The sequence below is a fragment of the Taudactylus pleione genome, unplaced genomic scaffold, assembly GCF_031769625.1.
Source record: "Taudactylus pleione unplaced genomic scaffold, aTauple2 ptg000188l, whole genome shotgun sequence".
Lineage (NCBI taxonomy): Eukaryota > Metazoa > Chordata > Amphibia > Anura > Myobatrachidae > Taudactylus > Taudactylus pleione.
In genome coordinates this window covers 4,426,243-4,446,178 of record NW_028284590.1, presented here as the reverse complement: position 1 = coordinate 4,446,178, position 19,936 = coordinate 4,426,243, and the positions used below count along the sequence as shown (strand labels likewise).

Here is a 19,936-nt window from a genome sequence, read left to right as displayed (position 1 = left end):
TACAGGGCTCCTACTCTGCTCTAATGTGCAGAGCAGAGCCCGGAGCCGGCCCCAGTGATCAGCACGGCAAAAAAAAAAAAAAAAAATTAACTTACCTGACTCCAGGGACCGGTGGTCAGGGCTCCGGTGATGACTCCCATCTGGTCAGCTTTTCTCCCATGGAGCACTGCGGCCCGGTCATCAGGTGATCGGGTCCCAGTGCAGTATGGGATATCAGCTGACCGGAGGCATGGAAGACATCACCGGAGCACCGATGACTGCAGGTAAGTGCTATTAAGGGAGGGGGGGGGTCACGGGGGGGGTCTGCTGTCGCGGGGGTGGGGCTTAGTGTTGGGGGCGGGACTTAGCACCCGGGGAGGGGGTAGCAGCGGTGGCCGGTCGGTGCCTGCGCAGAGGCACTAGTCACGGTATTTGTTTCCGAAAACATTGTGACTAGAGAGCGGAGGGGATTCGCAGGGACAGACCTTTCTCGCAAGCTCTGTCCCTACAAGGGATTTGTAGTAAATCCCTGTGATATTGCCTGAATTCGCAATGCAAATTCACTCGGTAATATCACACTACAATCTACATTACAAATGCGGATTGTAGTAAATACAGCCCAAAGTCACAAACACTTTAACCATGTCTCCCCTATCATTGTCCATGTTGATAGATTCACAGACAGAACTGGGAATTATGAAGAAACTTGTAAATGTGGGTAACATTGGATCAATACATATAGGGTGTGATTCAAGGTCCGACGCTATTGCTATCGCAGCTGCTACCAAGGTAGCATCTGCGATAGAACTATTATAGCAATGCAGCAGGAGGCATCACGTCTCCTGCATGCATTTCTGTTTCGAGCATTGTGTATATGGACGCAGCATCGAAACATCTACGTGATCCTCTGCCGGCTTCAGTGACCATGGGGTCACTCAAGCCGGTGAGCGCAGTTGCTCAAAAGAAGCCAGGAAATCTCCGTCAGCCAACGGAGACTCTGGCCTATTCTCTCCCCCCAACGGCGGTGACGACACGCCTCCATTTGGGGAAGCGGAGGCTATTGCCTCCCCCACCCGGCCTAGAAACGGTAGCAGACTGCCAGTCTACGGCTGCTCTGCATGCACATGTCGTCGCCTGCAAAGAACAGCACAATGGGAGATGTGCGCTAACCATCGGAATTAGACTCCTAGTTCACTTACTGGTAAACCTGGATATCCGGGATTACCAGGGGGCCCTGGAGTTCCTTGGCCATATCCTCCACCTCCAGATTCTCCCTTTTCTCCCTTCTCTCCCTGGTTGAAGAAAACACAACTGTCAGTGAGAACAAGATCTAACGGTCGCCTTTTTTTGTCCATAATAGTTGGATTTTTTGTTTTTAGATAATAAATGCTCATATGTATTTATCAGATACACACACTACTCATCAATACATATAGAAAGTAATTTACAGAGAGCAAAACATCCTCTCATTATCATCATCATTTATTTATATGGCGCCACAAGTGTTCCGCAGCGCCTTACAAAGTACATAAACACATAGGTTGACCAGTGACTTACAGTACAATACAATACAGCACATGAAAAATATACATTGCTACATTCGCGACCATAACACCCAGAGAAGCAACAGAGCAAAGAAACCAAGTGTTAGGTGCCCTAGTGGGGAGTAAGAAGTAGATGAAAGTAGAGAACGGAGAAGCACCAGAGGGTAGAGGGCCCTGCTCGCAAGAGCTTACATTCACTATATACATTCATGTAAGCCAGAGGTTCCTAAACTCAGTCCTCCAGGCACCCTAACAGTCCAGGTTTTAAGGATATCCATGCTTGATCACAGGTGACTTAATTAGTACCTCAGTCAATTTGATTTCACCACCTGTGCTCAACCATTGATATCTCTAAAACCTGAACTGTTGGGGAGCCTTGAGGACATGCGTTAGGAAACCTCTGATGTAAGCCATGAAACAGGAGAAACCAAGTAGTAATTTAGGAATACTTCTTGACTTCAGCGGCGTCTCCAATGAACAAAGTACGCGTGCATCGGTATGTGCGCAGGGCGGAATATCTGGGTGCACTTTGGTAAGACCAAGGTGTTTTGTGGAGCACACCAAGGAGCTCATTCAGACCTGCTCGCAAGTTGCGGCCGCTCGCTGGCATAAAGGGGCCGGATATTTCAATTAAGTGCTCGCACTGCGATGCGTAAGGACGCCCACTATGTTTTAGCGAGCTACGGCAAAGTGTGCTCGCAAGTGTCTAAAGACGCCCCCTTGCCACTCGCAAAAACACACGTCATCTCCGGGAAATGTAGGATTAATCGGGACCATCGTGAGCCATCGGAGCTGCTCGCAGCCCTTGGGGTTGCCTTAACCCACTGGAAGCACAGCGGTCAGTGTGGCCTGAAATACATGCAGGTGATATGTACAATGATGCTACTTTGCTAATTATGCATGCCCTTTAAACGCATTTTGGCGGCCTGACACGCCTGCGTTCGCACATCCACTCCCCAGTTCACAAGCACCTTCTCCCCAGTTCACAAGCACCACCCACAAACGGCACTATCTGTCACTCAAACTAGCGACCCGATAGTGGCTTACGAGCAATCAAAATCAGATCGCAACGACTGGCTTGCGCATGCGCAGATGGGCGAAAATCGCTCAGAGCGAGCGCAGCTTAGCGACCGGGTCTGAATCAGGTCCCAAGTGCACTTCGTATATGAGTTCATATTTTGCAGCATTACTGTTGTACTTTCTTAGCCGACCACGACGTGGGGAACATCTTCAAAACGGCTCTTCGATTAACATTAAATTATAATCTACAGCAAATAATCATTATTTGCAGAACAATTCACTAAAATCTCATGAAATGACGTCTTCTACGTCTAGTTGCACATTGACACTCTCATTCCCAATACTCACCCGTGACAAGGAGCTCAAATCATATGGGAAGGTTCCTGCAATAGATCAAAATACTGTTAATGTAAGATTAATGATATGCCCCTCAATGCACACTTTACAGCCCAATGCTGACTTCAACGTAACTCCGCTAAACTTCCGTCCACCGCCGGAAATTTAATGCGAATATCCGTCTGTATTCTGAGTCGCAACACGGATCCCTGCGACTGTACCACCACCAGTCCTCTGTTTACTCGGTCACTCGGTGACAGTGGCTGATGGGGAGTTTGACTGGGACATCCCATCGGCGTACACAAGAGGCAGAATATGGTGCGAGTCTGGCAACATGCTTGCTGCACGACCACTAGACTCTTCTACTAGGTGCCTACAGCCAGTTGCCACCCAGCTGACAGGCAGTAACACCCACTCAGGGACGCAGAAGAGCGTCAGAGATGCGTCGGTCTCAGAATCGCTCTGAAGTGCACAGAGATGTGTAGGTGATGTGCGTAATACTTAATATTTAATGCATACAAAGACCTGTCATTCTGCAGTGCACAACTTGGGGGAATTGCATGAAAAAGTGGCGAAAACACCCTCAATGCTAAAAAATAGCAAATCATTTTGGATAACAGTATAGAAGGATATTCGTGTCCATTCCCACTACGGCCTTAACTGTGTGGAGTTTGTACGTTCTCCCTGTGCTTGCGTGGGTTTCCTCCAGGTACTCCGGTTTCCTCCCACACTCCAAAAATATACTGGTAAGTTAATTGGCTCCCAACAAAAATTAACCCTAGTGTGTATGTGTGTGAGCATGTGATACGGAATATAGAGTGTAAGCTCCACTGGGGCAGGGACAGATATGAATGGTAAAATATTCTCTGTACAGCTCTGTGGAATATGTGTGCACTATATAGATAACTGGTAATAAGTAAATAAATAAATAAGCAAAGTATTTGAGGTTCTTAAAACATGTCAAATGGTGGATATTTACCTCTTTTTCTTAACAGTGGAAAATGAATAATAAGATAGTAAGGGGTAAATTTACTAAAGTGAGAGTTTTTAGAAGTGAGTTTTAAAAGTGATGCTGCCCATAGTAACCAATCAGATTCTACTTAACATATAACTAGCACCTTCTAGAAGATAATAGCTAGAATCTGATTGTTTGCTATGGGCAACATCACTTTTAAAACTCACTTCTAAAAACTCTCACTTTAGTAAATTTACCCCTAAGTGTCTTTCAACAAATTAAAGCCTCTACATTATTTTGGGGTATAGAAAAATGTACGCAAAGTTACACTTGTAACTCCCATTTGCTGGTTCAAAAGCTCATTTCCCATCTATACAACACCCTTAATTACATGTCCCACATAATTCAACCCTTTTATTGAGCTTTTTATAGAAAATCTCCTGAAAATTAACCTGTCAGTATTGGGCAATTGATGCTAATTATATGCCTCCGGTGCCATGATTATTCATTGGGAGGGATGTATAACAGGTTTTGCACTGAACCCGACATTTTCCTTTAAAATAAAGAATTTTCCTTACTATCACTTACGTATGGGCTGCAAATGAAAATCTGCGCAAACTACAATTGAGACCGTTAACTTAACAATGATTTTGTAATTGAGTAGCAAAAAGTCCAAGCTGCAGGTTTTTTGCCATGTTAAGCAATTTTCTGCCAACTCGCGGTTAATAGAATCGGCCCCTAAGTGGACTTAACATGAAATTTAGGAAAATATAACATTAATAGTATAGGCTGAGCAAATGATGTAAAGTTGTTTTTTAACATACTATTCTTGATACAATAAGCTATAAATCTGTGTACCTCTGTTCCTAAGGGAACGCCTCCGTTTGTGCAGCCACCCACCCCGACCCGCCTACAAAACGGGGCGAGCTGTCATCAACATCGATAGCCGCCCCATCTTGTAGCGATCCCCGGAGTGAGTGATTTCTCGCTCGCTCTGGGGCACGCGCAGTGTGCACTGCCCGGCCATCGACCCGCTTGCGAGCGCTATGCGCTCGCGAGCAGGTCTGAATCAGGCCCCAAGCACCTTCTTGCCAGCATGTGAGACCTTCCCACTGTCATTGATAATCATGAGCATTTATATTCATTAGACGGGTGACATCATGCAGAGATGTCAAAATGTGAATTTAGCAGACACTGCTGTAACATTTGGTAACTGTAACATATGTTTACATGTTGTCTATTCAGATGAATGTTTAATGTGTAGTCATAACTCCAGCACCAACACTCCCTATTCGGAAAGATTGTATTGATTCGTTGACCCCAAAAGGGGTGTGACCTTACTATAAATAGGACACGGTGTAGGCTGATCTTGGCTCAATTATTTCCTTCTGTTGGTTTTTGAAATTTCGGGGTCAGTGGCGACTATAGAGGTGTTGATGCAGCGTAGTTCACGATTCAAATAGGGGAGTCACACCAACTGCCAGTGAGCCCCGGCCGGCAAAGTTTGGCAGCGCTTGGGGTGGCAGTTGGTGTAGCTCCCCTATTTGAATTTTGGACTGCGCTGCAGCCCCGCCTCTGTAGCTGCCAATGGTTGGGGTGTATGTGTAGTTGTGTTTGGATGACAGGCCGGCTGTAAAGGTGGCTGGTTATCACATAATGTATAGCAGTCCTACTGTTCAAGTCTTTCCCTTGTCTCTGCAGATTTGTTCCAATGCGGCAGGCTATTGAAGGTTTTTCATGTCTCAGCGCTGACTATAACATACTGCTACTGTTCCTGTATTACTTATTTTCATAGTTAGAAATAATCCCTTTATACATTTTCTTAGCTTTGTTACTAGTTTTTTTGTTTTTTGTTTGTTATTTTACCTGGCGGACCAGCAGGGCCGACGTCTCCACGATCACCTTGTATTCCTGGAAATCCTCTCTCACCTTTCGCACCTATAATAGTAAAGTGGTAAACTGGAGTAAAATAGGGGTCAAAGGGGTAGATTTTCTAGCAACCAATCAGATTCTAGCTATTATTTCACTGATGCATTCTAGAAAATGATAGATACAGTCTGATTGGTTTCTAGGCAATACCACCACCACCACTAATCTGTTTTAGAGGCTTTAGTAAATCTACTCCAAAGTCCCCAGAGAGGAAGATATGAAATCACTTTACACTTTAAGGGCCGTATTCAATTAGAGGCGAAAAGTTCGAATCCGCAGAACAGTATCGTGGATGACGTCATTTCGGCAGGCGAAAACTTATCCCCGTAATCGGCAGAAAGATTTTGCCTATGAATAGTAGGCGGAAAAAAGTGCAGAATTGCGGTTTTGGGGACAGTCACCCAAAGATAAACTGTGTCAATAAAATGTTTAAAAAGACTTTAGAACACTCCAAAAAAGTACTTTCATTTTGGGGGTGAAAAAGTGAAAAGTTGGGGGACAGACTTAAAAACTAGCGAAAGAGTTCTGGGGGGTCCCCAAGTATGCCCCATGTGTTATTTGTTTGCAGGTGCTTTCGGAAGGTGGATTTTTTACGTGATTTAAAACTTCACTTTAGCAACGTAAAATATGCTAGCACCCATTTTCAAGTACCCCAAATTTGCTGGAAGTAGTTATTTTCAACAAAAAAATACTGCTTAATGCTATTCTTCACCAGTTGTGTAAATGCGCTAACTGGCAACAATTGTCACAAATTAAATGCCCCAAATACCTTCATTAGGGCTTTTCGGGGGCATCTATAGTGATCCCCAATGTTAGTGCATATTTTGGGGGTGTCAGGTTGAGTTCCCCATTTTTGACGGGACTTTTCGCCTGTTTCAGTTTCGCCGGGTGCCGTTTTTGCGTCCTTTCTAATTGAATACGGGGAATAGCGGGAGCGCGCCCGTTACTTTTCCGCATACAAAACCAGCGATGTAGGCAAAAACCACGCCAGACAAAAAAGTATCGCGGGTGCGAAACTAATTGAGTATGGCCCTAAGTCCTTAAAAATATCTGCGCTTCCCCTGAGGGTACATGTACTGCAAGTTGAAAGACAAGTTAAGGAACAATTGTTGACCAGACAGGAAAAGTACACCTAGAACACAGACAGTGTAAAAGTGGCACACACAAGAAAACAACCACAGCGATGTAATCAGAAAGATATAAAATCACATACACACACACTAAAAAAGTGAAAGCAAAACAGTGATCAATGGAAATCTCTCCTTTATTATCTACACAAAACATTACCTGGATATCCTGGTGGCCCAATAGCACTTTGTTCACGGTATTGCTGGAAAAGATTTAAGCAATTGTATTACATCCCATGTGAATGGATTTATAGGTTTCCAAAGAAAATGTTCTATGTTGTGCATAATTTTATACCTAATGGGTTAAATTAGCAAAACAGCACAACGTGCCCGCAGCAAATCAATTAGATGTTTGATTTCATTGCCCTAGAAACTGAGCTAGAATCTGATTAGTTGCTTGGCATCAGTTGCAAACGCAGGATTTCTAGAGGGGGATTTCCAAATGCTTGATTTTAGAGCGAATGTGGCCAGTCCATGAAGAGGGCAGAATTAGTACTCAACCAGTTTTAATAATCGTCATACAAAGTGTATTGTGTATCATAATTCCAGCATATACAGGACCAGCGATCACAGTAACCCATTATATGTGTCATACATAGTGTATTGCGTGTCATAATCCCAACATATACAGGACCAGTGATCACAGTAAGCCATTAGATGTGACAGTAGGGCCATCCTTCCTGAGCTGGATGTTTTTATTTTAGATGTGGGCACCATTCCAGACTATTGGAGCAAGTCCGGGAGCCTGGAGGAGCAGTAGAAGAACCTAACACTGCCCTGGACATATATGTACATATTGGGCTCTATAGCAGTGCATCCCTAATAGTGCATGTTTTCCAGATCTCCTAGTTGGTGCACAGGTTATTTATTACTGTCTGATACCTGTAAAAGATCCACAGGTGGTGCTAATTCTTTTATTTTTGATACTGAGAAGAACACTAGCAAAATTCTATTATAATACTATTTCTACAGTGGTCATGTGTGTACTGGGGAGGGGGGTTTCCAGGCAGACTGAAACCCCCCCTGCGTTTGCCTATGGGCATCACAGTATATCTGTGCACATCTCACCATTGTATTACGCCATATTATTGAACATACTGTCGGGTACAAATGTAAGCAAAACGCTTACCCTTGTATTTTGAAAGCAGACCTGTTTCCGCACAGTACTTAAGTTACTGATTCCGTATTCCCAGTAGCAGCTTGTCGTTTTATTTTCTACTTAAAGGGACCTGGCATATCCCTGGTCACCTCAGAATGCCTGCCGCTCCGTCCCAGCCTGGTCTCTCTCTGTCCGCTGCTCTGTCCTGCCCCGCCCCCGCTCTGTCCTGTCCCGCCCCTGCTTTGCACTGTAATCTCTCTGTCCTCTGCTCCACCCCCCGCTCCCCTCTCTGGCTACGGTCTGTCCTGCTCAATAGCTCCAATGTCTCGCTCTGCCCTGCTCCATCCTGTCCCCTCCCTCCCGCGGCTACCATCGGATTCTCCTCCACTCTAACAAAGTTAGAGTCGGTCCGGTTACTCTAGCAGTGGGAGCTGTTGGAGAGGCGGCGCTCTCCATGGCTCCCACTGCGCATGCATGACGACGGGACATGAGTCGGGACAGTACTTTAAAGATTATTATATAGATAAATACAGTTGTCAGTTAATGAACATATTGAGGCTGACATAGTGTTTTCGCACTGTGCATGCTCCGGAGCCGGGCGTACACTACTATGGGTAATTCATAAACGCATGCAACTCAGTCACATCCCTTGCAGCAGAAGGGACATAAATAGGTGGTAATGGGGAGTTCACATGAAGACAACGTTTAGTGACAGCGTGTCAATGGAATTACGGGCCAGCAACGATGCGCCTGTTTTTGGATGGATTTCTTACACGAAGGATAAAGCTGGCTCAAGTGTGCGCTGACCATGAAATCAAGCGGATGTGAGCAGTGTGGTCGTACAGAGGCGTACAACTTTGCATCAGCCCGAGTCATCCCTCTTAGAGAAGGGGCAGTCTATCACACAGGAAGGAGATGAATGATTATTTTTACGTTTTCCATGTATCTGATGTAAGATGTATGGCGTGTTCATCACGGTATAATTATCATGCAGGGTCAAGATCAGCCCTAGGAACCAAATTATGCACATATTCTTTAAGGATACTTACCGGGCTTCCTGGTGGTCCAGGTGGGCCTGGAGGTCCTGGTGGTCCCTAAACAAAGATAAGTTGGAAACACAGTTGTCAGAAATCTCCACCGGCCCAGTAATAGCGCCCACCCATAATGTGATCAGATATCTCCACCGGCCCAGTAATAGCGCCCACCCACAATGTGATCAGATATCTCCACCGGCCCAGTAATAGCGCCCACCCACAATGTGATCAGAAATCTATACCGGCCCATTAATAGCGCCCACCCACAATGTGACCAGAAATCACCACCGGCCCAGTAATAGTGCCCACCCCCAATATGATCAGATATCTCTATCAGCCCAGTAATAGCGTCCACCTACAATGTGATCAGATATCTCTTCCGGCCCAGTAATAGCGCCCACCCACAATATGGTCCAAAATCTCCACCGGCCCAGTAATAGTGCCCACCCACAATGTGATCAGATATCTCCACCGGCCCAGTAATAGCGCCAACCCCCAATGTGATCACAAATCTCCACCAGCCCAGTAATAGCGCCCACCCACAATGTGATCAGATATCTCCACCGGCCCAGTAATAGCGCCCACCCATAATGTGATCATAAATCTCCACCAGCCCAGTAATAGCGCCAACCCCCAATGTGATCAGATATCTCCACCGGCCCAGTAATAGCGCCCACCCACAATGTGATCAGATAACTCCACCGGTCCAGTAATAGCGCCCTCCCACAATGTGATCATAAATCTCCACCAGCCCAGTAATAGCGCCCACCCACAATGTGATCATAAATCTCCACCAGCCCAGTAATAGCGCCAACCCCCAATGTGATCTGAAATCTCCACCAGCCCAGTAATAGCGCCCACCCACAATGTGATCAGATATCTCCACCGGCCCAGTAATAGCGCCCACCCATAATGTGAACATAAATCTCCACCAGCCCAGTAATAGCGCCAACCCCCAATGTGATCAGATATCTCCACCGGCCCAGTAATAGCGCCCACCCACAATGTGATCAGATAACTCCACCGGCCCAGTAATAGCGCCCTCCCACAATGTGATCATAAATCTCCACCAGCCCAGTAATAGCGCCCACCCACAATGTGATCATAAATCTCCACCAGCCCAGTAATAGCGCTCAATGTCATCAGAAATCTCCACCAGCCCAGTAATAGCGCCAACCCCCAATGTGATCAGAAATCTCCACCAGCCCAGTAATAGCGCCCACCCACAATGTGATCAGATATCTCCACCGGCCCAGTAATAGCGCCCACCCATAATGTGATCATAAATCTCCACCAGCCCAGTAATAGCGCTAACCCCCAATGTGATCAGATATCTCCACCGGCCCAGTAATAGCGCCCACCCACAATGTGATCAGATAACTCCACCGGCCCAGTAATAGCGCCCTCCCACAATGTGGTCATAAATCTCCACCAGCCCAGTAATAGCGCCCACCCACAATGTCATCAGAAATCTCCACCGGCTCAGTAATAGCGCCAACCCCCAATGTGATCAGAAATCTCCACCAGCCCAGTAATAGCGCCCACCCACAATGTGATCATAAATCTCCACCGGCCCAGTAATAACGCCCACCCATAATGTGATCATAAATCTCCACCGGCCCAGTAATAGCGCCCACCCACAATGTGATCATAAATCTCCACCAGCCCAGTAATAGCGCTCAATGTCATCATAAATCTCCACCAGCCCAGTAATAGCGCCAACCCCCAATGTGATCAGAAATCTCCACCAGCCCAGTAATAGCTCCCACCCACAATGTGATCAGATATCTCCACCGGCCCAGTAATAGCGCCCACCCATAATGTGATCATAAATCTCCACCAGCCCAGTAATAGCGCCAACCCCCAATGTGATCAGAGAACTCCACCGGCCCAGTAATAGCGCCCTCCCACAATGTGATCATAAATCTCCACCAGCCCAGTAATAGCGCCAACCCCAAATGTGATCAGAAATCTCCACCAGCCCAGTAATAGCTCCCACCCACAATGTGATCATAAATCTCCACCAGCCCAGTAATAGCGCCAACCCCCAATGTGATCAGATATCTCCACCGGCCCAGTAATAGCGCCCTCCCACAATGTGATCATAAATCTCCACCAGCACAGTAATAGCGCCAACCCCCAATGTGATCAGAAATCTCCACCAGCCCAGTAATAGCGCCCACCCACAATGTGATCATAAATCTCCACCAGCCCAGTAATAGCGCCAACCCCCAATGTGATCTGAAATCTCCACCAGCCCAGTAATAGCGCCCACCCACAATGTGATCAGATATCTCCACCGGCCCAGTAATAGCGCCCACCCATAATGTGAACATAAATCTCCACCAGCCCAGTAATAGCGCCAACCCCCAATGTGATCAGATATCTCCACCGGCCCAGTAATAGCGCCCACCCACAATGTGATCAGATAACTCCACCGGCCCAGTAATAGCGCCCTCCCACAATGTGATCATAAATCTCCACCAGCCCAGTAATAGCGCCCACCCACAATGTGATCATAAATCTCCACCAGCCCAGTAATAGCGCTCAATGTCATCAGAAATCTCCACCAGCCCAGTAATAGCGCCAACCCCCAATGTGATCAGAAATCTCCACCAGCCCAGTAATAGCGCCCACCCACAATGTGATCAGATATCTCCACCGGCCCAGTAATAGCGCCCACCCATAATGTGATCATAAATCTCCACCAGCCCAGTAATAGCGCCAACCCCCAATGTGATCAGATATCTCCACCGGCCCAGTAATAGCGCCCACCCACAATGTGATCAGATAACTCCACCGGCCCAGTAATAGCGCCCTCCCACAATGTGGTCATAAATCTCCACCAGCCCAGTAATAGCGCCCACCCACAATGTCATCAGAAATCTCCACCGGCTCAGTAATAGCGCCAACCCCCAATGTGATCAGAAATCTCCACCAGCCCAGTAATAGCGCCCACCCACAATGTGATCATAAATCTCCACCGGCCCAGTAATAACGCCCACCCATAATGTGATCATAAATCTCCACCGGCCCAGTAATAGCGCCCACCCACAATGTGATCATAAATCTCCACCAGCCCAGTAATAGCGCTCAATGTCATCAGAAATCTCCACCAGCCCAGTAATAGCGCCAACCCCCAATGTGATCAGAAATCTCCACCAGCCCAGTAATAGCGCCCACCCACAATGTGATCAGATATCTCCACCGGCCCAGTAATAGCACCCACCCATAATGTGATCATAAATCTCCACCAGCCCAGTAATAGCGCCAACCCCCAATGTGATCAGAGAACTCCACCGGCCCAGTAATAGCGCCCTCCCACAATGTGATCATAAATCTCCACCAGCCCAGTAATAGCGCCAACCCCCAATGTGATCAGAAATCTCCACCAGCCCAGTAATAGCTCCCACCCACAATGTGATCATAAATCTCCACCAGCCCAGTAATAGCGCCAACCCCCAATGTGATCAGATATCTCCACCGGCCCAGTAATAGCGCCCTCCCACAATGTGATCATAAATCTCCACCAGCACAGTAATAGCGCCAACCCCCAATGTGATCAGAAATCTCCACCAGCCCAGTAATAGCGCCCACCCACAATGTGATCATAAATCTCCACCGGCCCAGTAATAACGCCCACCCATAATGTGATCATAAAACTCCACCAGTCCAGTAATAGCGCCAACCCCCAATGTGATCAGATATCTCCACCGGTCCAGTAATAGCTCCCACCCACTATTTGATCAGATATCTCCACCGGCCCAGTAATAGCGCCCACCCACAATGTGATCAGATAACTCCACCGGCCCAGTAATAGCGCCCTCCCACAATGTGGACATAAATCTCCACCAGCCCAGTAATAGCGCCCACCCACAATGTCATCAGAAATCTCCACCGGCTCAGTAATAGCGCCAACCCCCAATGTGATCATAAATCTCCACCAGTCCAGTAATAGCGCCCACCCACAATGTGATCATAAATCTCCACCGACCCAGTAATAACGCCCACCCATAATGTGATCATAAATCTCCACCGGCCCAGTAATAGCGCCCACCCACAATGTGATCATAAATCTCCACCGGCCCAGTAATAGCGCCCTCCCACAATGTGATCAGATATCTCCACCGGCCCAGTAATAGCGCCCACCCTCAATGTGATCAGATAACTCCACCGGCCCAGTAATAGCGCCCTCCCACAATGTGGTCATAAATCTCCACCAGCCCAGTAATAGCGCCCACCCACAATGTCATCAGAAATCTCCACCGGCTCAGTAATAGCGCCCACCCACAATGTGATCATAAATCTCCACCAGCCCAGTAATAGCGCTCAATGTCATCAGAAATCTCCACCAGCCCAGTAATAGCGCCAACCCCCAATGTGATCAGAAATCTCCACCAGCCCAGTAATAGCGCCCACCCACAATGTGATCAGATATCTCCACCGGCCCAGTAATAGCGCCCACCCATAATGTGATCATAAATCTCCACCAGCCCAGTAATAGCGCCAACCCCCAATGTGATCAGATATCTCCACCGGCCCAGTAATAGCGGCCACCCACAATGTGATCAGATAACTCCACCGGCCCAGTAATAGAGCCCACCCACAATGTGATCATAAATCTCCACCAGCCCAGTAATAGCGCTCAATGTCATCAGAAATCTCCACCAGCCCAGTAATAGCGCCAACCCCCAATGTGATCAGAAATCTCCACCAGCCCAGTAATAGCGCCCACCCACAATGTGATCAGATATCTCCACCGGCCCAGTAATAGCGCCCACCCATAATGTGATCATAAATCTCCACCAGCCCAGTAATAGCGCCAACCCCCAATGTGATCAGATATCTCCACCGGCCCAGTAATAGCGGCCACCCACAATGTGATCAGATAACTCCACCGGCCCAGTAATAGCGCCCTCCCACAATGGGATCATAAATCTCCACCAGCCCAGTAATGGCGCCAATCCCCAATGTGATCAGAAATCTCCACCATCCCAGTAATAGCTCCCACCCACAATGTGATCATAAATCTCCACCAGCCCAGTAATAGCGCCAACCCCCAATGTGATCAGATATCTCCACCGGCCCAGTAATAGCGCCCTCCCACAATGTGATCATAAATCTCCACCAGCCCAGTAATAGCGCCAACCCCCAATGTGATCAGAAATCTCCACCAGCCCAGTAATAGCGCCCACCCACAATGTGATCATAAATCTCCACCGGCCCAGTAATAGCGCCCTCCCACAATGTGATCATAAATCTCCACCAGCCCAGTAATAGCGCCCACCCACAATGTCATCAGAAATCTCCACCGGCTCAGTAATAGCACCAACCCCAATGTGATCATAAATCTCCACCGGCCCAGTAATAACGCCCACCCATAATGTGATCATAAATCTCCACCAGCCCAGTAATAGCGCCCACCCACAATGTGATCATAAATCTCCACCAGCCCAGTAATAGCGCTCAATGTCATCAGAAATCTCCACCAGCCCAGTAATAGCGCCAACCCCCAATGTGATCAGAAATCTCCACCAGCCCAGTAATAGCGCCCACCCACAATGTGATCAGATATCTCCACCGGCCCAGTAATAGCGCCCACCCATAATGTGATCATAAATCTCCACCAGCCCAGTAATAGCACCAACCCCCAATGTGATCAGATATCTCCACCGGCCCAGTAATAGCGCCCACCCACAATGTGATCAGATAACTCCACCGGCCCAGTAATAGTGCCCTCCCACAATGTGATCATAAATCTCCAGCAGCCCAGTAATAGCGCCCACCCACAATGTCATCAGAAATCTCCACCGGCTCAGTAATAGCGCTAACCCCCAATGTGATCAGAAATCTCCACCAGCCCAGTAATAGTGCCCATCCACAATGTGATCATAAATCTCCACCGGCCCAGTAATAACGCCCACCCATAATGTGATCATAAATCTCCACCAGCCCAGTAATAGCGCCCACCCACAATGTGATCATAAATCTCCACCAGCCCAGTAATAGCGCTCAATGTCATCAGAAATCTCCACCAGCCCAGTAATAGCGCCAACCCCCAATGTGATCAGAAATCTCCACCAGCCCAGTAATAGCGCCCACCCACAATGTGATCAGATATCTCCACCGGCCCAGTAATAGCGCCCACCCATAATGTGATCATAAATCTCCACCAGCCCAGTAATAGCACCAACCCCCAATGTGATCAGATATCTCCACCGGCCCAGTAATAGCGCCCACCTACAATGTGATCAGATAACTCCACCGGCCCAGTAATAGCGCCCTCCCACAATGTGGTTATAAATCTCCACCAGCCCAGTAATAGCGCCCACCCACAATGTCATCAGAAATCTCCACCGGCTCAGTAATAGCGCCAACCCCCAATGTGATCAGAAAGCTCCACCAGCCCAGTAATAGCGCCCACCCACAATGTGATCATAAATCTCCACCGGCCCAGTAATAACGCCCACTCATAATGTGATCATAAATCTCCACCGGCCCAGTAATAGCGCCCACCCACAATGTGATCATAAATCTCCACCAGCTCAGTAATAGCGCTCAATGTCATCAGAAATCTCCACCAGCCCAGTAATAGCGCCAACCCCCAATGTGATCAGAAATCTCCACCAGCCCAGTAATAACGCCCACCCACAATGTGATCAGATATCTCCACCGGCCCAGTAATAGCGCCCACCCATAATGTGATCATAAATCTCCACCAGCCCAGTAATAGCGCCAACCCCCAATGTGATCAGAGAACTCCACCGGCCCAGTAATAGCGCCCTCCCACAATGTGATCATAAATCTCCACCAGCCCAGTAATAGCGCCAACCCCCAATGTGATCAGAAATCTCCACCAGCCCAGTAATAGCTCCCACCCACAATGTGATCATAAATCTCCACCAGCCCAGTAATAGCGCCAACCCCCAATGTTATCAGATATCTCCACCGGCCCAGTAATAGCGCCCTCCCACAATGTGATCATAAATCTCCACCAGCACAGTAATAGCGCCAACCCCCAATGTGATCAGAAATCTCCACCAGCCCAGTAATAGCGCCCACCCACAATGTGATCATAAATCTCCACCAGCCCAGTAATAGCGCCAACCCCCAATGTGATCTGAAATCTCCACCAGCCCAGTAATAGCGCCCACCCACAATGTGATCAGATATCTCCACCGGCCCAGTAATAGCGCCCACCCATAATGTGAACATAAATCTCCACCAGCCCAGTAATAGCGCCAACCCCCAATGTGATCAGATATCTCCACCGGCCCAGTAATAGCGCCCACCCACAATGTGATCAGATAACTCCACCGGCCCAGTAATAGCGCCCTCCCACAATGTGATCATAAATCTCCACCAGCCCAGTAATAGCGCCCACCCACAATGTGATCATAAATCTCCACCAGCCCAGTAATAGCGCTCAATGTCATCAGAAATCTCCACCAGCCCAGTAATAGCGCCAACCCCCAATGTGATCAGAAATCTCCACCAGCCCAGTAATAGCGCCCACCCACAATGTGATCAGATATCTCCACCGGCCCAGTAATAGCGCCCACCCATAATGTGATCATAAATCTCCACCAGCCCAGTAATAGCGCCAACCCCCAATGTGATCAGATATCTCCACCGGCCCAGTAATAGCGCCCACCCACAATGTGATCAGATAACTCCACCGGCCCAGTAATAGCGCCCTCCCACAATGTGGTCATAAATCTCCACCAGCCCAGTAATAGCGCCCACCCACAATGTCATCAGAAATCTCCACCGGCTCAGTAATAGCGCCAACCCCCAATGTGATCAGAAATCTCCACCAGCCCAGTAATAGCGCCCACCCACAATGTGATCATAAATCTCCACCGGCTCAGTAATAACGCCCACCCATAATGTGATCATAAATCTCCACCGGCCCAGTAATAGCGCCCACCCACAATGTGATCATAAATCTCCACCAGCCCAGTAATAGCGCTCAATGTCATCAGAAATCTCCACCAGCCCAGTAATAGCGCCAACCCCCAATGTGATCAGAAATCTCCACCAGCCCAGTAATAGCGCCCACCCACAATGTGATCAGATATCTCCACCGGCCCAGTAATAGCACCCACCCATAATGTGATCATAAATCTCCACCAGCCCAGTAATAGCGCCAACCCCCAATGTGATCAGAGAACTCCACCGGCCCAGTAATAGCGCCCTCCCACAATGTGATCATAAATCTCCACCAGCCCAGTAATAGCGCCAACCCCCAATGTGATCAGAAATCTCCACCAGCCCAGTAATAGCTCCCACCCACAATGTGATCATAAATCTCCACCAGCCCAGTAATAGCGCCAACCCCCAATGTGATCAGATATCTCCACCGGCCCAGTAATAGCGCCCTCCCACAATGTGATCATAAATCTCCACCAGCACAGTAATAGCGCCAACCCCCAATGTGATCAGAAATCTCCACCAGCCCAGTAATAGCGCCCACCCACAATGTGATCATAAATCTCCACCGGCCCAGTAATAACGCCCACCCATAATGTGATCATAAAACTCCACCAGTCCAGTAATAGCGCCAACCCCCAATGTGATCAGATATCTCCACCGGTCCAGTAATAGCTCCCACCCACTATTTGATCAGATATCTCCACCGGCCCAGTAATAGCGCCCACCCACAATGTGATCAGATAACTCCACCGGCCCAGTAATAGCGCCCTCCCACAATGTGGACATAAATCTCCACCAGCCCAGTAATAGCGCCCACCCACAATGTCATCAGAAATCTCCACCGGCTCAGTAATAGCGCCAACCCCCAATGTGATCATAAATCTCCACCAGTCCAGTAATAGCGCCCACCCACAATGTGATCATAAATCTCCACCGACCCAGTAATAACGCCCACCCATAATGTGATCATAAATCTCCACCGGCCCAGTAATAGCGCCCACCCACAATGTGATCATAAATCTCCACCGGCCCAGTAATAGCGCCCTCCCACAATGTGATCAGATATCTCCACCGGCCCAGTAATAGCGCCCACCCTCAATGTGATCAGATAACTCCACCGGCCCAGTAATAGCGCCCTCCCACAATGTGGTTATAAATCTCCACCAGCCCAGTAATAGCGCCCACCCACAATGTCATCAGAAATCTCCACCGGCTCAGTAATAGCGCCCACCCACAATGTGATCATAAATCTCCACCAGCCCAGTAATAGCGCTCAATGTCATCAGAAATCTCCACCAGCCCAGTAATAGCGCCAACCCCCAATGTGATCAGAAATCTCCACCAGCCCAGTAATAGCGCCCACCCACAATGTGATCAGATATCTCCACCGGCCCAGTAATAGCGCCCACCCATAATGTGATCATAAATCTCCACCAGCCCAGTAATAGCGCCAACCCCCAATGTGATCAGATATCTCCACCGGCCCAGTAATAGCGGCCACCCACAATGTGATCAGATAACTCCACCGGCCCAGTAATAGAGCCCACCCACAATGTGATCATAAATCTCCACCAGCCCAGTAATAGCGCTCAATGTCATCAGAAATCTCCACCAGCCCAGTAATAGCGCCAACCCCCAATGTGATCAGAAATCTCCACCAGCCCAGTAATAGCGCCCACCCACAATGTGATCAGATATCTCCACCGGCCCAGTAATAGCGCCCACCCATAATGTGATCATAAATCTCCACCAGCCCAGTAATAGCGCCAACCCCCAATGTGATCAGATATCTCCACCGGCCCAGTAATAGCGGCCACCCACAATGTGATCAGATAACTCCACCGGCCCAGTAATAGCGCCCTCCCACAATGGGATCATAAATCTCCACCAGCCCAGTAATAGCGCCAATCCCCAATGTGATCAGAAATCTCCACCATCCCAGTAATAGCTCCCACCCACAATGTGATCATAAATCTCCACCAGCCCAGTAATAGCGCCAACCCCCAATGTGATCAGATATCTCCACCGGCCCAGTAATAGCGCCCTCCCACAATGTGATCATAAATCTCCACCAGCCCAGTAATAGCGCCAACCCCCAATGTGATCAGAAATCTCCACCAGCCCAGTAATAGCGCCCACCCACAATGTGATCATAAATCTCCACCGGCCCAGTAATAGCGCCCTCCCACAATGTGATCATAAATCTCCACCAGCCCAGTAATAGCGCCCACCCACAATGTCATCAGAAATCTCCACCGGCTCAGTAATAGCACCAACCCCAATGTGATCATAAATCTCCACCGGCCCAGTAATAACGCCCACCCATAATGTGATCATAAATCTCCACCAGCCCAGTAATAGCGCCCACCCACAATGTGATCATAAATCTCCACCAGCCCAGTAATAGCGCTCAATGTCATCAGAAATCTCCACCAGCCCAGTAATAGCGCCAACCCCCAATGTGATCAGAAATCTCCACCAGCCCAGTAATAGCGCCCACCCACAATGTGATCAGATATCTCCACCGGCCCAGTAATAGCGCCCACCCATAATGTGATCATAAATCTCCACCAGCCCAGTAATAGCACCAACCCCCAATGTGATCAGATATCTCCACCGGCCCAGTAATAGCGCCCACCCACAATGTGATCAGATAACTCCACCGGCCCAGTAATAGTGCCCTCCCACAATGTGATCATAAATCTCCAGCAGCCCAGTAATAGCGCCCACCCACAATGTCATCAGAAATCTCCACCGGCTCAGTAATAGCGCTAACCCCCAATGTGATCAGAAATCTCCACCAGCCCAGTAATAGTGCCCATCCACAATGTGATCATAAATCTCCACCGGCCCAGTAATAACGCCCACCCATAATGTGATCATAAATCTCCACCAGCCCAGTAATAGCGCCCACCCACAATGTGATCATAAATCTCCACCAGCCCAGTAATAGCGCTCAATGTCATCAGAAATCTCCA

At 48.3% G+C, this 19,936-nt stretch overlaps 1 protein-coding gene across 1 annotated transcript in view; it reads right to left on the bottom strand.

The window, feature by feature from the left end:
- COL18A1 (collagen type XVIII alpha 1 chain) overlaps window positions 1-19,936 on the bottom strand; it is a 142,020-nt gene that overhangs the window by 10,381 nt on the left and 111,703 nt on the right. The window contains exons 31-35 of the mRNA XM_088476370.1: window positions 9,039-9,083; window positions 7,051-7,093; window positions 5,701-5,772; window positions 2,892-2,926; window positions 1,179-1,271 (exon numbers count right to left, since the gene is read on the bottom strand). Coding sequence (XP_088332496.1) covers window positions 1,179-1,271; window positions 2,892-2,926; window positions 5,701-5,772; window positions 7,051-7,093; window positions 9,039-9,083 — 288 coding nt within the window. The remainder of the gene's footprint in view (window positions 1-1,178; window positions 1,272-2,891; window positions 2,927-5,700; window positions 5,773-7,050; window positions 7,094-9,038; window positions 9,084-19,936) is intronic.